At 39.3% G+C, this 18,879-nt stretch overlaps 1 protein-coding gene across 10 annotated transcripts in view; it reads left to right on the top strand.

Annotated features, from left to right (window-relative positions):
- NLGN1 (neuroligin 1) overlaps positions 1-18,879 on the top strand; it is a 381,431-nt gene that overhangs the window by 69,623 nt on the left and 292,929 nt on the right. For 6 of the 10 annotated variants that reach the window (XM_026792056.2, XM_074547426.1, XM_026792059.2 and 3 more), the window contains 2 exons: positions 8,616-9,421; positions 9,880-9,939. In XM_026792056.2, coding sequence (XP_026647857.1) covers positions 8,929-9,421; positions 9,880-9,939 — 553 coding nt within the window. In that variant the 5' untranslated portion in view covers positions 8,616-8,928. The remainder of the gene's footprint in view (positions 1-8,615; positions 9,422-9,879; positions 9,940-18,879) is intronic. The other 4 variants (XM_014265515.3, XM_005484780.4, XM_014265514.3 and 1 more) reach the window with 1 other exon arrangement.

Here is an 18,879-nt window from a genome sequence, read left to right as displayed (position 1 = left end):
AATCTGATCCAGTAAATGATATAGTCTCTGATTAGTCCCAGATATCCCTCCATGGTAAGTATAACATGTGATAAAATAATAGATAATGATGAAAAATAGGTCCTGACTGATGAATAAAGGCTGTTCTAGAGGCATGTCTCCATTTCTGTAGCCCTGGTTCTGAGCTCTGCATTGTGAGGGAGCATGAGCACTCAGAGGGGATGCCTGCCCTGCTACCCAGGTGTTGCACAAGAGTTTGCATGCAAGGGAGGGAGAGGGAGTTAAGGGATGCACAAAACCAAACCAAAGCAAAAAAACCCACCTAGTGGGAAAACTTCATCATGTGTTGCATATCGAGAGCACATCCTGTACTTTTAATAACAAATAATGACATTACATTCCCCAGGATTACTATTGAACTAGCAGAATTACAGGGGGAAATAATTTTGGCTTCTTGGTGACTCAGCTGCTCGTTTCTACCTGCGTCTGAAGACCCCACGTGTTTTCCAGCAGACTTTGTTTCCATAACTATTAAACTGCTCATTATTATGTTTTGTGTGCTCTCTGGGGATGGAAGGTGGCTGGTTGGCTGCTTGGTCCCATGTTGGGTTTTGCTGTGCTCCCTCTCCACCACAGCACTTCCCACTAGGAAACAAAAGGTGGAGTGAGGGAGCAGCAGCTGTGGGAAACCAGGGGGCACAGAGTCTGTGCTGTAAATATCCTCATATCCTGTAAATATCCCTGGTAACCACCAAGCCATGTAAAGAGCTGGGCTGCACACAGCAGGGTAACATGGCTTTTCCACTGCTGTGGTCAAATAAAACATGAGGCCATTAAAGGAAAAGCAATTTGAGTTCTCTTTACCCCATTTGTTGAATTCTTCTGTTTTGTCCTCATAATATTTTCTGCATAATCAGTTTTAGTGTTGCCTCTGGGTAGCCTGTTACCTTCTGCTGATGCTTGGTTAGGTCTTTTGCGCCATATTAAGGGAGAATGTAATGCTTGGAAATTAGCAACACGTGACTGTAAAATCGTAAAAGTGGTCAAGGACACTTTACAACTATTGCATTTCAAGTAACTCATATTCCTTTAACGAAGCAGAGAACTTAAATGGCAATTTAAAAAGATGTTTTCTAAATCTCCTCAATCACATTCTGCCTAGAGAAGCCATTAGCTCACTTGTTGAACTGGTTCGGGGAATTTAATGAGGGGAATATATTTATGTTGCATTTTGTACTTTTATTTAATTACATTTTGTCTGAAGCTTTTAGGTTCAATATCTGAATTTAAAGTTGTTCCTTAACTTTTGCCTTCCCAACCCTGTCCCCCAGTTTCCAAAACAGTACTTGAAAGCAGTAAAGTGTTATGTAGGCACACAGTGTCAGAAATATTCATGAGGAGAAAACGACAATTTAGTCAGGAGAAACCTTACAGATAGACTGAATATTTTGACATCCTCAAGCCTGTGCAAAACAGGCATTGTGGGATGAGGCTTTTGTTCCTTCTATGGTTTCACAATAAAGGTTTATTTCTGTGTAGAATGTGGGCCCTGGAGCAGCCACCATGGGATGCAGCTGCTGGGTCAGGGAACCCTCTGGTCACTGGAGTCGTGGTCAGTGTGACCAGGACATGACCACAGGGACACTGAGCATGGCTGCTGGAGCTGGAATGAGTCTCTTTCTCACAGACAGGGGCAGAAAATAGAGAGAGGACAAGGAGCTGAATAATAGGAGCTACACATGAAGTCAGATGGAAAGAGTAAATCTTTGTAGACGTTTAATGGTGTTATATTCTAAGCTTTTGGGAAATTTTATTTGAAATTTTTTTACAACGGTAAATATAGTCTGTGCTATATCCTATTTCTATTTCATGTGAGAGAAAAATTCCCCATCTATGGCACAACACTTTACTGCTACCATTACTGCAGACTTTATAGATCAGAGATGTGTCAGCATGTTAGCTTTAGCTGTAATGCTTTTTTTTTGTGAAACCTTATGGGCCTTGCAGCCACTTTCTCATACTGACACTCATAAAACGTTCAAGTTCTCATATTTATTATTTAATTTGCTTCCTATATAAAGCAGCAGAGCTCTTTGGTACGTGAATATGAAGCCAAAAATGACAGGCAGGCATGAATGGGACTAATGAGTTTTAATAATGCACATATTAGAAACTGTTAAAGGAAGTTTAATTAAGAAAAACAAGTTAAGCATGAAATTCATTTTGGAGCAAATGCAAGTAAAGTCACAGATGTACAGAATGCTAGATCACAGGAAACAACCTCTTCAAGCTGATAGATCCCTCTAATGCCAATATTGCACTCAAGTTGTAGTGTGCTCTCTGCAGTTGTGGAAAGCCTGGTAATACCAGTCAAGAGCACTTTCAGAGCTGAGTTAGAGATGCTGGGTTTGTGATTAACAAATTATGTTTATACGTCTGTGAATTTCCTGATGAGTTGGAACTTGATCTCAATTACCCTGATGAAATTGGGACCATCTTGACCATCTGATCAAGAACAAAAAGGCACGGGTTCATTTTTCTGCCACAAGGAAGTTTGCTGGTCTTTTTCTTAAAAAAAAAAAAAATCATCTTGTTGAAGAGGTGGTTATTGATCTAGCTCTACAACAAGGGTTTTGTATGCTTGGAATTGTTACTGTATTGTATCCAGCTAGAGCAACAATTCATGGACAAATCTGAGTTCATTCAAGCATCTTTGTTTGCAGAGTTCTCCCTCAAGAAGTGGTATTATCTGTATTCCAGCTTTTTTTATCTTGAATTACTATTTCCACCAGGAAAATACAAAAGTGATATCTTTCTTATAAATCTGATATGAAAGCTTGCCTTAGGGGCTGAACTAGCATTAAAGGTAGTATTATTGTTGATATTATAGTTGAAATAAAGGTGGCAAAAAAAATCCAATTAATTTTTCTCATACGATTACCCCCAGTGAACCAAGGGTGAGCCACAAATATATATCAGGTGAAGATCTTTGTTAACAATTCTGTAGATAAATTTATCACCTGAAAGACACAACAAAAGCACAGTTAGTTTCAGGTGTCTCTGGGTGGGTTCTGGGCACTCTGCTGGAGTGATCAGATGAGAAGCACATGTATATTTTATGAAGTATTAATCAAAGCAACTCCCACTTGACCTGATGAAATGCAATACACAGATTTTGATACTGAAGCTCTCCAATGAGAAACATCTGGGTTATTTTTTCCTCTGGGATGACCTCTGATTAACATGAGTTCAGTGGAATTTCTGCAGTAGGTCAGGGAATCTTTTTGTCCTGAAGCGCAGAGCAGCCACCAACAGAATGGCCATTTGATCATTTAGCTGAATAGTTACAGTACTCAAAAGTGAGGATAATGTGTGGTCCATTTAAGAGTTAACTGTAAGCTGCTAAAAGGAATAAAGGTTCACTTCAGTGCCCATTATATTCCAAGCCAGTGCATCTGTCATTTTTAATTTAAATCTGTATTACTTAGCTGTCTAAAACTTTACACATAAGTGACAGAGTTACCCATTCTTTCTGTTATGGGTAAAATCACCATTTCGTTACCTACTTATTGTGCAAAATGTCAGACAGCTCTAGTCTGCATTAAAAAATTGTAGTCAACTTCTGCTAATACAAACAATTACTTCACATAAGAAGTAGAACTATTTTAAGAAAAATGATTTATTGATATGAGTAAATGGAAGATTATAAGACTTAACAGATCCTCTCCTCATAGGCTTAATTTGTCTGATTCAAAACAGTTTAATAGAAAATTTTGATTAGAAGTCTTCCTGTTTTGGCAAAGAAAGATGTAGAAATTTTTCAAAGTGATTTTTGATCATGAAAGTAGGAGTTAATAAACATTAGTGAATATACCCACTAACAGCAAAGAACAAAAATTTGGTGCAGTTGAAAAATACATACCAATTTAAAGGAGTCTTATGACATCCACCCATTTAAATTCAACTTTTCACTAATTTTGAAGCACTGAATGGAATACTTTATGCTACAATATCTAAATATTATATTTTTCATAAACTAGTTATGAGGCTCAGTGGTCAAAACATCATATTAAATCTGGGTGAGGGCACTCAGGAATCAGTTTCTCTGGTCTAGGAGTGATATATTTACACAACTTGTAGCATCTGGAAATCCTTTCCACTGGGTTGTTTGTGTTCCTGTGTAACATAACCCTTGTAATCTCATCCTAATGTGGGGTGTGACTGTGAGCCTGGGAAGATGATGTCTTATTCACACCTTTGTTGGCCATTTTGGCAGAGGTTCTGCATCTCAATAGGGCTGGATTTGGAGCAGCTTTGTGGAGCTGCTCTGAGGTGGAGGGGGTGCTGGCGTGTGTGATCTGACCAAACCCCCCCAGAGCTGTACCCTTCTTACACAAATTATATATTGAATTCATATATTATCATTTCATACACCTGTTTTTTTAAATGAATGTAGTTAATTTGTTGAACTAAACCCACGCAAATCCCATCCTTTTGAGAAATTATTTAGGAAAGTATGCAAGAGCAATATCTGTTTTAGAATATTTCACAGAATGGATTGGGTTGGAAGGGCCATCTAAAGGTCATCTAAGTTTGGTAGACCTTCCCCTCCAGGCTGCTCAAAATCCCATCAACATGGCCTTTTTTACTACTAAGTTGAGAGAAAATACAGTGTATTTGCAACTTGCTTTCCTTGCTAGCTGGAAACACAAAAGAAGAGATGGGGAATTTTGTGCTGCATCTCCTGAGGGTTTGTCTGCCCATGTTTACAATTGGTGTGTCACACCAACACAATGTTCACCCTCATCTTTCCTCTAATGGTCTCTGTACCACTGTCCATGTTCCTGCTTGGCTTCATGGCATGTTTTAGGACAAGGATTTCTTCTTACAGACATGAAACATCTCTGGGCTCTTAGTTCTAAGGAGAAACTGCTGTAAGTAAAAATGGATGCAAATGTAGCTGGTTCTGCAAAACAGCACTTGTGTTTTGAAATGAAGTGGCATTGTGTGGTGTTCCAAACTCTTGCAATCACTTTGAGTATTTGTGCAACTGGGATTTACTGGCAAAGTGAAAGTGGAAAGGAGCTTTTTAGCAGGAATATCAAATCACGGAATACACCTTCAGCTGAAAACAAAACAGCATTTTTGAGGGTTTGGGGAGATTTTTTTCTAATCAATAATAGTTGTTATATGTGCTATGGCTGATGTATGGCCAGAAGACTTGGGTGCCACCAAAGGTTTTATTAATCCATTGGAGCTATTGATAGGTGGTACAGATCAAACCATCCCTTAAGATTTGAAGGTCTGGGCATGAGTAGCAAAGAGGAGTTGCCCTGCTGCAGATTGCTGCAGATGTGACCCATTGTGGGGTGCCCTGTGTCATTGGAAATGCAAAGATGCATTGAAGCTCTCTTGGATTGTTCACTCCTCAGAATACTAAATGCTTCTCTAAAGTATTTCAGAATCTGAGCTATAAAGTAATTTGAATTCAGAAAGGAAGATAATAAAATAATAGATAGAAAAAAACTCTGTATAGTATAGACTGTTTGAAAGAGCATGAAAGTCTTTATCAAATACCTTTTACAGTAGAATTCATTTGTGTTACCACAGGGAGCAATTGTGATCCTCAAATCAAGACAGCAGAAAAATCTGAAAAGGTTTATCCTCCTCCTCAGATCCACATTATTTTGATGCGGAATCTTGTCCCAGATTTATCATTGCTACTCTTTGGTTTATTTGTCTGCCTCTCTCCCTGATCATTCCTGTTTATTCCTTCTCCTTTTTTCCTCCACTGTTTCCTTTTCAACTGAGTCCAGATACCAAGGGAAAGTTCTATGCAGATCACCTGCAGAAATACTGGGGAGAATTTTGCCCAGCATTAACTCTCAACATGCTCCTGGCCAGCTTCCCTGCTTGCCCTTGCACCTCCTGCTCAAAATGAAATTTTGTCAGGAAAGTCTCAAAAGATTTGATAAATCTCAGTCTTTTTATTTGCGTTGAGTTTGTGGTTTTGATGTGATAGCTTCAGGGCAGCCAATGACAGGCCTGAATGTCTGACCTCTCAGTCTTGAAAATAAGCTGTTACTTAGACATTTAAAAAGAAAGGCTTGAAAAGAGCAAATCCAAAATTCAAGTTACAAATACAATGAAAATATGTTGATTCAAATTGTTGACAATTTTCTGCCCTTTATAGCCTATCCATCAATTCATGGAGGCTACTGCCCAACAGTTAATGAATTAGGAGTAGCAAACACAAAACTGAATTATATTCTTACCTTTTTAGCATCCTGTCTCAGAGTAAAACCTTATCCATGGGAGGCAAACCAGAACTGCAGATCACAGCAGAGCTGTTCAGCTGCAAACACAAACCAAAAGCAGATGGACAAGCTTAGAATTATAGCCCAGCTTTAGAATGGGCTTTGAGTTTACATTGAATTTACCATTTGAGGTATCAAAATTGTATTACAAGGTTTCTTTAGAACTGAAAACAGGTGCTAAATAGAAAATAGAGGCTAAATTAGTAGCATCTTGTTAATTTTTCACTTCAAACAAACCCAGCACCTTAAAATGAAGGAGGATGTTTTTGGTTTGGCACATCTATGCTGAATTTGTTGAACTCAGACCTTCCCCAGGCCATGTGAATTAGCTGGAAGACTACTGAGATAAAGTTCCTGCTATTTATGAGTTTGAGTTTGAGAAAGAAGAGAAAGTACATGTTTCCATTCCTGAGAGGAAAGCAAGCCCTCATGGGTTTTAAGACCCAGTGGAAAAGGCTGTGGAGATTTTTGAATACCACTAAGGAACAGGCTTCCATCTCTCCATGTGCATTGCTCAGAATGTCTGTCTGCCTACTCTGTCTTTACTATTTCTCAAGTAGTACTCTACTCCCTCCAAAATCTGAAATGCTACAAAGCAGTAATCCTCCATGAGGGGAATGTCTGCCATTCCATGCAACTGTGTTAAAGTAAATGTAAACACACACATCAAGTTGGGGGAATTATGTTCTGCAGATAATTGGTGCGTTTCCAGCAAATACTGAGAATATACAGCTGGAGGATGAAGGACATAAGCCTGTTTGTTAATGCAGTTTCACAGTGAAGGTGTTAGAATTAGCAGAGAAAGAAAGGCAAAGAGAAAATTGCAGAAAAGCTTCATCTATCTCCTTATTGCCTCCTGAGATAGATTGTTCAGAGCTAAAGGAACACTAGACATGAACCAAATCTCCTGCTGTCCTATATAGCTTTTACAATCTCCTTTTTAATAACCCAAACTACAGGGTAGTCTGACTATTAGACAAGCCGTTCTTTTGAATTCTCTCCACAATGTGTATAGACATGATAAAAAAACCAATTCTCATTAAAGCTGCCAATGCTGTTTCAAAAGCAGGTGGTTTAAAATGTTTCCTATACAAAGCAAAACACATTTCTTGTGCATTACACACTGCTTAATAGGGAGTGTAAGATTATACTGCTATGTTGTGTATAACACTGCATCTTAAATAATAGGATATTGTAAGTCGTGTTGGAAATATGTTTCACATGAATATGGAAGATATAATGATATGCACTGAGCAATTTTCAGAAGTGCTGGAACACTGCCTTGTGTGACAACCTCTGAGCTAAAGTAGTTGAAAATAGCATCTGGAATTTCAGATTATACAGTCTCTGATCCTAACTGATTATTTTTTCTAGGATATTGTTCAGTCAGCATGTGGATATATGAAAGATAAGACTCCTCCTCTCCTGTGGGAATGCTTACTGTTTATGTTATAAATTAAGGATGGTAGGAATTGAGTGCTCTCAACATGCATTTTCATTTTTCACTGAAGTCAGTCTTTTATGAGGAATGCAGGATTGATCTGACGTAAAAGATGTGATATACAGCTCCTTCCCTAAGCTGCCTTTTCATATCCTTTTCCAAACCAGTTCTGAAAAAAACCCCAGCAACCTACAGAGGTCCAGTTGTACTTCTGTGCAAATTCAGTGTTTGCCATTCACTTCAGCAGAAGCAGACTTTGGTCCTTCATTGATGTGAACATTTCAGTCTATCTGTGAATTTCATCAGCAATCAGAAAACCACATAAAGCATGGTAATTCAGGTTATTATGAATAAGCACAGTAATTCATATTATATTTTAAAATGAACAAAACATATTTGTATGTATTATAAACTGCTTTTAATGGAATAAAATTCATTTGGGTCTTCAGTGTGCCTGCCTATCTTAATTTCTCCATCTTCTGCTTTAAGGAATAATTACTTCCTTTCTGATAAATCAACTTCTGCAAACAAGGTGAAAATTGATTATGAGCTGATTAAGTTAAATAAAATATTAACATAAACACTTACGTAATGTAGCTTGGCAGTGAATTTCTTATTCTTGAACAGGTGGATTTTTAAAATGTATTTTCTGTGAGTCCTGTTTCTCCTGAGAAGTCTCTGTAAATTCAACAGGTGACATTACAGATAATCCAGTAATCAGAGTTTCACCTGCCATTTCATGGACCCATAAACTACTGCAGTTTAACTTACATGACTCTAGCCAATATTAATGTATGTAAATAACGTGTTAAACACCTAGTTATCACTCTGCCCATATTAGCTCTTTCATACTAATGATTTATTTTCATTTTCTCCAGGATATAGACCTGCGGCTAACTGGATTTGATTTATAAGAGGGGATTCTGCAGTAAATGGCTGCTCTCTTCATATTGCTGCTATGGAAAACAGAATTGTCAATAGGATGTAGTCTGATAAATAGTGCTGAGTGAAGATGCAGCTTCAATAAGTGTGAAATCAATGGAAGATACTTACCGCATGAAAAGCCTTTTGAGATTTTTCTGACAGGCGCCTATTTAGGAAACTTGATCTGTTTCCTCCGGTCGCCCTGTTTTTACACCAGTGGATACAAATCAGATTGCTTCACTGTAGTTACACAACTAATGTGGGACCATGGCCTTTCCAAGATCCGTGTGGCTGGACTGTGTATGGAGAGCGACGGCGCTCCGCCTGCTGCACACGGGATTGAACGCCACTTTCGCTTTTTCCATACTTGGATTTTTGCTCCACGCCGCAGCTGTGTCCTCCCAAAAATTGGATGATACCAACCCAGTGGTGACCACCAACTTTGGCAAGATAAGGGGGATTAAGAAGGAACTTAACAATGAAATTTTGGGGCCCGTTATCCAGTTTCTCGGGGTTCCATACGCTGCCCCTCCAACAGGGGAGCGCCGCTTTCAACCTCCTGAGCCTCCATCTCCCTGGGCAGACGTCAAAAACACCACCCAGTTTGCTCCAGTGTGTCCCCAGAACATTATAGAGGGCAGGTTGCCTGAAGTCATGCTTCCCGTGTGGTTTACTAATAACTTGGATGTAGTTTCAACCTATGTGCAAGATCAGAACGAAGACTGCCTCTATTTAAATATCTATGTCCCAACTGAGGATGGTGAGTTAATAGCAGGCAAAACAGGGAGATCTTTTTATTTTCCTGTTCTACTTTCTAACAGTATTAATTCACGTGTACTGGTAGCATGCATGGCTTTCTCTGTTTGCATGCCAGCTTACTACATGTGTGCATGCTGCTTTTCTCTGTGTGCGTTTGTCCTTGCTTTTTGATTTTTATTTTCTTTAAATTTCTTTCCTTCTTTCTGTGTACACTCATTTTTTTCCCCCCACAGCACGTGTAATTTTTAGGTCAAAGTTGGTGCCTAATTCTCATTGCCACCCACTGACTTCTGGGAAGATGCATCAACATCTTTTCCATTGCATGTGCAGGCACAACAAGTTGAGAATCTTCCGCACCTAATAAAGCAGGTCATATTTAAGTTAGATAGTGGTGTTGCATGCTCCTACTGTCTGTGACGGAGCTCCATGTTATTTTCTAGTCTTCTATTCATTTTTCAGTCAAAAGAATATCCAAGGAATGTGCCAGAAAACCCGGCAAGAAAATTTGTAGAAAAGGAGGTATGTATAAAGTGGACAAAAAAAAAAAAAACAAACAAAAAAACCGGGGGAGAGATCGAAACCTTGCAAAAGGAGAAGGAATAATACAGGTGAAAGAGACTGATTGCTGGTGCTGTGAACTGTTAGGGACTGTCTTGTCCTGGTGGAGAGGTGTTTAAAGAGAGGTCCATGTATGACAGATAAGATAACTTTTGTAAAGCCAGGATCCAAGCATCTCTGCCTGGCACTCTGTGCAGTGACAGTGCTGGCAGCTTCTCTCTTGGCCCCCAGATTCTGGGCAATGCCTGCAGTGGTACCAGGGGATGGGATGGTGTGTGTGGATGCAGAGGAGGGAGCTCTGTGCCCTGGGATGGGCACTGCCACCACTGGAGGGGCTGGCACAGCCCACAGCTCTCCCTTCCAGAGCTATGGCATAATGGCTGAGAAGCACTATAGCAATGCAAGGCTGAGACCTGCACTGGCTTTCTCCAGGATATTCCCTGTTTTCTTGGAACAGGGTTAACTTTTCTGGAGTGTAGATGTGAAAGGTTTTTTTCTTTTTCGTTTACGCGCTTCTAAAAGTGAGCTTTGATTTCCTTTATTCTGTGATTACAGCTCTCTTTGTCAAAGCCCAAAAACTCTTAATAGGGGTGTAGGGAACTGTTAAAATATTGTGACATGGTACTTTGGGAGCTAGACTGCTTTTGGAAGCTTTGGAAACTTGGCTTCTCCCCTTTCTGTGTTAAATACTATGGAAGAGTTTGCAGATTTCTTTGTGAATATTTGCAAATTCCTCACGCAGTTGACATGCAACAGAGAAGGTCTATTTTGGTACTGATTCAAAGGAGGCATTTGGTGCTAGTTTTGAAGTACTAATTTTGTACTATGCACGTTTATTTTTGCATAAATGATTTTCCTTTATTGTTCTCTTTAAAATAATGTGTTACCTTAGAGCTGGACTACATGTGAATTAGAATGCTTTTTGGGGTAAACAAAGAGTTCTGTGGACATGCACAGTTGCCTATTACCTGTAATCCCTTTATTTTTTATCCTGTTATTCCAAAACAAACACATTTTAGGAAAGCACATAGCAGAAAGGTTTAGAGCTGGGCAAAATTTAACACTTTAAACTCTGCATTAGTTTTTAAGGCAGTATCCAGGCTCTAAATGAGGGCGGCCTTGTTCCCAAGGCTTTAGCTCTTACAGCTCCTAACTGCTGGTTGCAGCTAGCTGTTAATTATTAATTGTTAATTGTAGTTGCTCAATGCATGCTTTTTTTGAGATGTCAAAATCCACTTTCAGTGACTTAAATCAATTTGTGTTTAAAGTGTCAGGCTTTGAGGCATCCTCTGTTTTCTGTTAGGGAATTTTTGCTTGGTGCTGTAAAAGTACAATTGGTTAAGCTGGGTTCCCAGAGCTGGAAATGAAGATAATCAGGGTACTGTGAGCAACGTCACTTCTTCACACATCATTCAAGTTAGAATAACTGCTGTCATTTATATGCATTCAATTAATGTGCAGTGCTGCAGCAGTTATTACGCAGTTCATCAAGCGTGTGTAATTAGCTGAGCAACTTTCACTTCCTATCACCCAGACGCTGATTCACAAAGTCATAAATAAAGATGCAGATCCCCATCATTGTTCTCGGAGAGCATCTTTCATATGAGAGAGTATTAAAATAAAAATAATCAGAAAAATAGCAAAAGTCAAGGGAGGGAGAGCCCAGTAGCTGAGAAAGTCGTGCTTATTGTCCTGTGGGCCTGAAGGAGAATAAAGAGAGTTACTTGAAATTCAGTAGGTACCTTTCCACTTAGATTCACTGCACACACAGCACAATAAAAAGCCTACCTCTTGCTGTTGACAAGTGCAGAGAACTCCTGAATACTTTCAGCTGGGCTGCTAAGATATCTGTGGTAATGTCTGTTCTCTGAGTAAATCTCACTCTACTCACCTGTGCAAAACCCGGATTTATCTTGGGCTGGGATTGCCCCCACGACCAGGGGCAAAAGGAGTTGCAGGACAAAGTTGCAGTAAAGTCACAGCAACTGAGCAGCACCCACAGCTGGGAAATGGCAAAGAAGAAAGGCCCTGCACTCTTCTCTTTTGCTGGGTTTTTAGGTTACAGTCATAGCATCACAGTGATGAAAATTATTGGAAGGAGAAAATCTGGAAATCAGAGGCAAACTCTTACAGCATCTTTTTAATTCATAAAGGATATGTAAGATGAAAGTGATTGAAGCAGCAACCATATGCTACCCTTACATGGGGTTTGATTCCTTCTTACCACATGAAATAGATTGAATTAAATAAATTAGTATTTATACTTAATTGTCAGCTGAGGGACATTAGAAAATTAAAAATTTTGAAGAACAGGGAGCAATCTGATTAAAATAGATGTGGAAATGAAAGGAGTTCTAGCCATGAGTCATGCTAGAGATGGTAATGAGCATTATATCCATGACCTCCTGTTGGGATTTGGATGTGCCCACTGCAGAATGATAGGCTGAAGCTGGGTGAAAAGAAATGACACAATTCAGCATGTTTTTTGCAAAACATGGAGGCATGTATTCCAGTTACTTGTCCTTCAATTTACTCATTGAAAAATAAAGAAAGGGCATCTGGTTTTGTGTCTTTCCCTTCAGGTACGTCAAGGTCAGAGGCTGCTAATTCTGTTTTGGGTATGCAGAAACTTGTGTTTGCAAGGGCTGGTTTTGGAAAATCAATGCAAAGGCATCTGCAATTCTAAATTTTAATAGATCCTGTTTATAATGTAGGTTATAGCATTTTAGTGGTTGATACTAATTACATTGTCTATTACCTGGAATTTCCTGAATTTCCTGACAAACCTTTGCAGCATTTCTAGGGATTACCTAAACAGTATTCGACTATTTGGCATTTCAGACCTCTAAATTTACCTTATAGTCAAAACACAAATATTTTACTTGTGATCCAGAATGTTTCCTAATCTCTTAGGAGGGCAAGTGCATCCTGCTTTAGCGGCATACCTGTGGTATTTTAATACTGTATATTAATTTCTTTCCATTGCAACAGTTTGCACGAGGAATTTGCTAACTTGATGACAACTGCATAAAGAAAATTTGGAAAGGATCACTTATATGCCCACTAAAAGAACCCCCAGGTGTTGTGTGCTCTGCACTTGGGATGACAGTGTGCTCTTTCTTAGGAACCTGTACTAAATCTTTCATGCTGCCTGAAGATGCCTCAATGTGAAAATGTGGTGCTGTAGGTGGTATATCCTCAGTGTCATGGAGCCAGGCAGATGCAGTTTTGGATAAATTAGTATTTGTAGGAGATTTAGGTGTAGAATAAGGAAAGAAATCACTTGATCCTTACTTTTATGTTTAGGAATTATCGGTGGCTCAGAGACCGCCCAATATCAGTGACTTCTCCACATGTGGATTCTGTTTCTTATTCTAGTCAGGGCAGTGAATAAATTTTAAATGCGGAGACTCATGATCTGAACTACCTCATTTGAGAGTGTAGGATTAGACAGCTCTATTAATATTTATGCCTCCTAATGGGCTACTTGATTTTCAGAGCAAAGCTCCCCACACCATACTTTCTGGGTTATGGCTGTGGTTACTATGGACGCACGGGAGCAAATGTACATACACACAAATATATTCATGGAACTGAAACACAAATCACACTGCTGTAATCTCATCCTGCTTTGATCTCCCTTTGTTTTCAATAGAGAATATGTTACATCAGCCCTGTTTTGTAAGAGGCTCTGATAACCTTAGGGCTTTAAGCTTAGCAATGTGAAATATTCTTTAGAGGACTAAGCAGAAATTTCACCTGTTACCTTGTGTTTCTGTAGAGTGAATGTTCCACTACTCCATTTAACTACAATAGAACTGTTTACTTATCATCAGATCTTGGAAATGAGCAATTAATAGAACTTGTGCAGTTCCTGTGGACTCCCTTAAATGAAGATCTTTCTCTAAACCCATTTCAGCTCTGAAATTAACCAGAAAAGGACAAGCTGAGGCCTTTAAAGTATGTATTTCCACTGGCAAAGGTTGAGAATTTATTTTCACTATTCCTTTTTTCTAAAGATATAATTTAGAAAATAATATCAAAGTAATGGAAGAGTAGATGGTAAATTGTCCAAAATTACTGAAATATTCCTTTCTCTACAGCCATGTGAGTGAAAAATATGAAATCTAAGGTGTAAGCCTCCATCACTGTAGACAGATCTCTGTCAAAATAAGTTGTGTTTTCAGTAGACTAAAAATATGCCTTTGCAGTCCATTGCCAGAGCTCTGGGTCTCATAAGAATGAGTTCCAAAGTTACAAAATATTCCTTTGTGTGTATTATGGGAGACATCAATGCTTTAAAAGGGTTTATATCTTCATTAGGTGGCTTTGAAGATTCCTAACAAATTATTAGCCTTTAGTATATTTGTGTCAGTATTTGGCTGCACATATTTGAATTTTCACCCCCATCCATGCTGGGTCCTGGCTGGAGAGCCCTCATCCTTACTCCTTGTAGTATCAGCAGGCCCAAGTTTAGTCCATACTCCCTAACTCCACTGCTACTCACCAAGACACCACAATTGTTCCATTTTTCCGTTCCTTTTTGAAGCCCTGTTCATTCCTCCTCCACCACTGCAGCATTTCCTGTTATACTGGTAATACACGGAAGAGGATAATGAAGCAAACATTGTCTTGTACAGACCTTTTCATCCTTGCACAATCTAAAGCTGTTAGTGTCAGTTAGCAGCATTTTCCAAAGATGTGCAGTAGGTTTATGTCATATTTGAAATAAAATGCTTGAAACTCTGATGTACTTTCTCCAGCCCTCTTTCTGGGTGAGCCAGTGCTTGACAATAGAAGACTCTGCAGACTGTATTTTAAGGCTCCAGTCATCTTAAATGCCATCAGCACTGGTCACAGTCCCCTGTAAATGTCTGGCTGCTCGGGCTCTGGGCTCTTGCTGACCACACAGCCACGGTGCTGTCACTGCTTTGTTCATATACCTTGACAGTGCTTATAGCTCTAACAGGTCTTAAATTCTGATCTAATTCCATTCCTTGTCCATTATTTTACTGCTTGCTTTTCATTTTCTGCATCCTCCCCCACACAGGCTCTAAAATAGCACTGCTACCCTGATAATGCTAAGTCGGATAAAACTGGTTTGTGCTTCTTCCCCCCGCCTTTGTTGGCTTGGGCTGGTTTTACTCAGTAAACATCTGTGAGATGGTTTTCCTTTCAATCTGTTAGTTTCTAATTTATCAGTTAAAGCCAGAATGGATAAATCTTATAAAAAAATAACTGCATAAGTGTATTTGTACATTTTCAGGAGGAACTTTTGAGTAACTAAGATGGCTTTTGGAAAACTATTGTTTTGTGCTTGTTTTTCCCCTCCTGTATTATAGTATTATTCCTTTACTCTTCTCTGTGGTAATGCTCTTCATCTTTTTGTTTCCTTATAATACACATGGATACAAACATTTTTTGTATTCTTTGGATATTTTTAAAGCTTGAAACATGGTGCTTACATGTGTCAAACTATTCTGAAGGATCATCTCACAATGTTAATAATCTGCTTATAACTTGAATATTGCTCCAGTATAATTTCTTTTTCTTTTCTTTCCAAATTATTTTCACTCATAATTCTTTAGCCTTCTTCATTTTTACTTACTTTATGATGTCAAATTTACATGTCTTCTCCACTTTGATATGTATGGTATTAATAATTATGCTCAGCATTCAAAAATCAACTGCTTTAATGAGCTTACCGTAAATGAGATTTGGTTTTGGGATATCAAACCATTTCCTTCTGTTTTAATATTAATATCTCTTGTTTTACTTTCTCATGCTTGTAATAATGGGATTTATCCAAAGAAGGAGCAGCACTGAACAATGCAAGGCTAAGGGAAGTGGGACAAAGCTGAATTTATGCCATGTTTGCACCTCTATTCCAACACAATGCAGGGACCAGAGTGGTCTCTGGCTGCAGCTGGAGCTTCCTCAGGGCTGCTCTTGCAGAAGTTGGAAGAGACATGGAAACGGCAAAGTCCAGGTGCTGCAGCTGATTTCCCCTTCCAGACCTGAGCCAAAGTGTTTTGGAACATCTCAGCAGCAGCAGTAAATCATGCTGCTAATTCCTCTGCTGTGGGAATTCTGTTAATATCCCTTAGTGCCATCAGAGCAGGAATCAATCTGCCCTGGCAGAGCTTTCTGCATGCTTTTTATGAGGCTGGATTTTGACTTTGCTGTTTGTACTGGGAGTACAGTCAGCACACAGCAAGTTCAGTCATAGCAATGTGTTTGAAGGGAAAAGAAATTCCCTGGTTGAAGAACTGGGTTTTTTTTTCCAGCTGAAGAGGCTCTGTAAGTAGTTCCTTTACTGAAATATCATAGCCCTGGTGAGAATGCATCTTCTGCTGGGTGTCTGTGTTAATGAGGTACAGCCAGTGGGTTTGACCAAAAGGACACATTTTGGAGGATACCAGAACCAGCAGGACAGTGTGTATGTTGTTGTAGGCACAATTCACATCTTCCTGCCATTGACAGACATTTACAATTCAAGTGAGATGCTGACCTCTCCTAGAATCATTAAGTTTGGGCTATATTAGTGCCAGTAGATCAGGCCCTGCAGAGGCAAAGCATTGAGGTCTCTTGGTATGATTTAATATTTAACTAGTTTTTAAATTCTTATTTTATAATCTGTTGAAAATCATATATATATATATAGAGAGAGATAACCTAGTAAGGCAGAAATGACAGGAGAGAGGCAGCTATTTATTATTTGTATTTGTTTTCTGAAAAGCTTCCATTTGTTAAATTTACCCCTTTTTGTAAAGGCCTTCTTTAATTATTAGCTGAAAATCAGGTATTTATGTAATTACCATAATTATATCTACATATCTAGTGTACTTGCAATTATTTCATTAAAAATTGTAATTATTATACAATTATAGGGGATAATGATGCCCTTGTAACATATTGCAGAAGCCCTAATTAAATGGTAGCATAAATGAGTTGGAAGAGATTTTGAAGTTTTGAATATTGTTTTATCAGAAATATCAGAAGTGAATCATCCACATTATGAACTGGCAGTAAAACCCCTGCAAAGTTATTTTGAGAAAATATTTCACAAAGCTTGTGGAAAAAAGATTTGTCTCTATTGCCTTTCTGTCTTCACTTTCTGTTCTCCATATTTTTACAGCAAAAACTGTCTTCAGATTTTTAATGGAAAGGTGCATTGTGTGGGAAGAAGATTGCACAGCTTGCTGAATGTTTCTAGAAGGCTCAGCCCAGAGCAAGCACAGTTTGTACTTAGACATCCTTTTTCTAAACAGAGGCAGAAACTTATCCAACAGTTGGCTGAAAATGATGAAAAACCTCCACCCAATATGAGATTTTTATTATGTGCTGAGATTCAAAGATCTCCTTATATATTGGAGTGTCCATATTTTGCACCTCCAGGTGTTGGGGAAAGAGGATAAAAAAATCCTCTTGTAGTACAGGTTCTTGTGATGCTCCAGGCACAGGAGATGGACTAAGCAGCATGGATAGAGAGGATCCCTGTGGAGCATCTCCCTTCTCTCCTGCAGAGTGGGTGGGGAATAACTGGCAAGGATAACATATGCTAGAATCTACCAAAACCTCAGGATCACAGATTTCTCACCCTTTTTCGTGTCAACCTTCTGGAGCATACAGATGATCTCTCTCCTCTTCCTTCAGCTAATTTTAGAAGTAATTTTAAATGGCAGTGGAGTTTTTCAGCTTGTTTCCTCATGCTGTGTTTCACGTCTGGCACAGGGTGTTGCTCACTGATGAGTGCACAGCCCTGACCCTGTGGCAATGAGGAGCCATCCTGACCTTGCCACCCACCTCTGTTCTGCTGGGGACAGCCCCCCAGTGATGCTGGGGGCAGGATGGGAGCCCAAACCAGCTGGGGGGGCTCCCATGCATCCCCATCTTCCATCCATGCCCATCTTCCCTCCCACCCACCAGCTGGGCTCCTCCTGCAGCCCCTGCTCCCAGCTTGGGCAGGGCAGGGACTCAGCCACAATCTCCCCACTTGCTTCAGATGCAGTCAGGCAGGTTGGACAAACCTTCTGTTTAACTCACCTGATTCACTCAGCTCGGCTCAGGAGGGCTTGCAGGGTTTGCTCTAATGCAGGGATTTAAACTGCTGATTTTTAAACAAAATGGTGAGAGGGAAGCTCTGAGGAATAGGAGATCTTGGGTCAGCAATAATGTCTTGCCATGCCTGGAGCTGAAGGAAGAGATCCACCCATGGCCTGGAGAAGAGCCAGGATAAAACTCTCTGTTTATCCCACCTTGTGTCAAGGTTCCTTGCTGAGGCTGCCATGATTTTCTCATATTTTTGGGGTGTTTTCCTGAGGATTTGCTGCCCTTTAACCCAAAGTTTTGCACCAGTCTTCTTGTCAACCTCCCTACAGTGCCCTTGCAGGAATTGTTTTTGTTTCCTGCCCACATTACTCTTCTCTCTTAATTTAATATTCTCTAGTATATAACTTTTAATGCAGTGAGCAGGGAAACAGAACCAGCTGCATGTAGCTGACCCAGTGAAAACTCATTTTCTGAGAATCCTCATTCCCAAAGCAATAGTCCTAATGAGATGGACTCAGTGGAAAGGGAATATGAAACCTGCATTTGTCTGCATATATATGTACATCTAACAGCCATAATCACATCTGAGAGCTCAAAGAAAAGCTGGTACAATTTGTCTTACTTGATTGCAAAATTGATATTGACTCATATGTTTTCATATTTATTTTAAAGTAGCAAAAAGAAATGGACTTTAAAAAAAAAAAAGACTTTATAACTGAAGGTCATGTCTACCTATGTGAGACAAACAGAAGATTTTGCACATTTACCAATCCCAAGACTGTTTTTATTAATAAGATTTTCTGTGCTCTATACAATACTTTGGATCCATGAAATATTGCTGTATATGGC

This window comes from Zonotrichia albicollis, chromosome 9 (assembly GCF_047830755.1).
Source record: "Zonotrichia albicollis isolate bZonAlb1 chromosome 9, bZonAlb1.hap1, whole genome shotgun sequence".
Classification (NCBI taxonomy): domain Eukaryota; kingdom Metazoa; phylum Chordata; class Aves; order Passeriformes; family Passerellidae; genus Zonotrichia; species Zonotrichia albicollis.
Note: the sequence above shows the minus strand (reverse complement) of the source record. Positions and strands in the feature narration are given on the sequence as shown.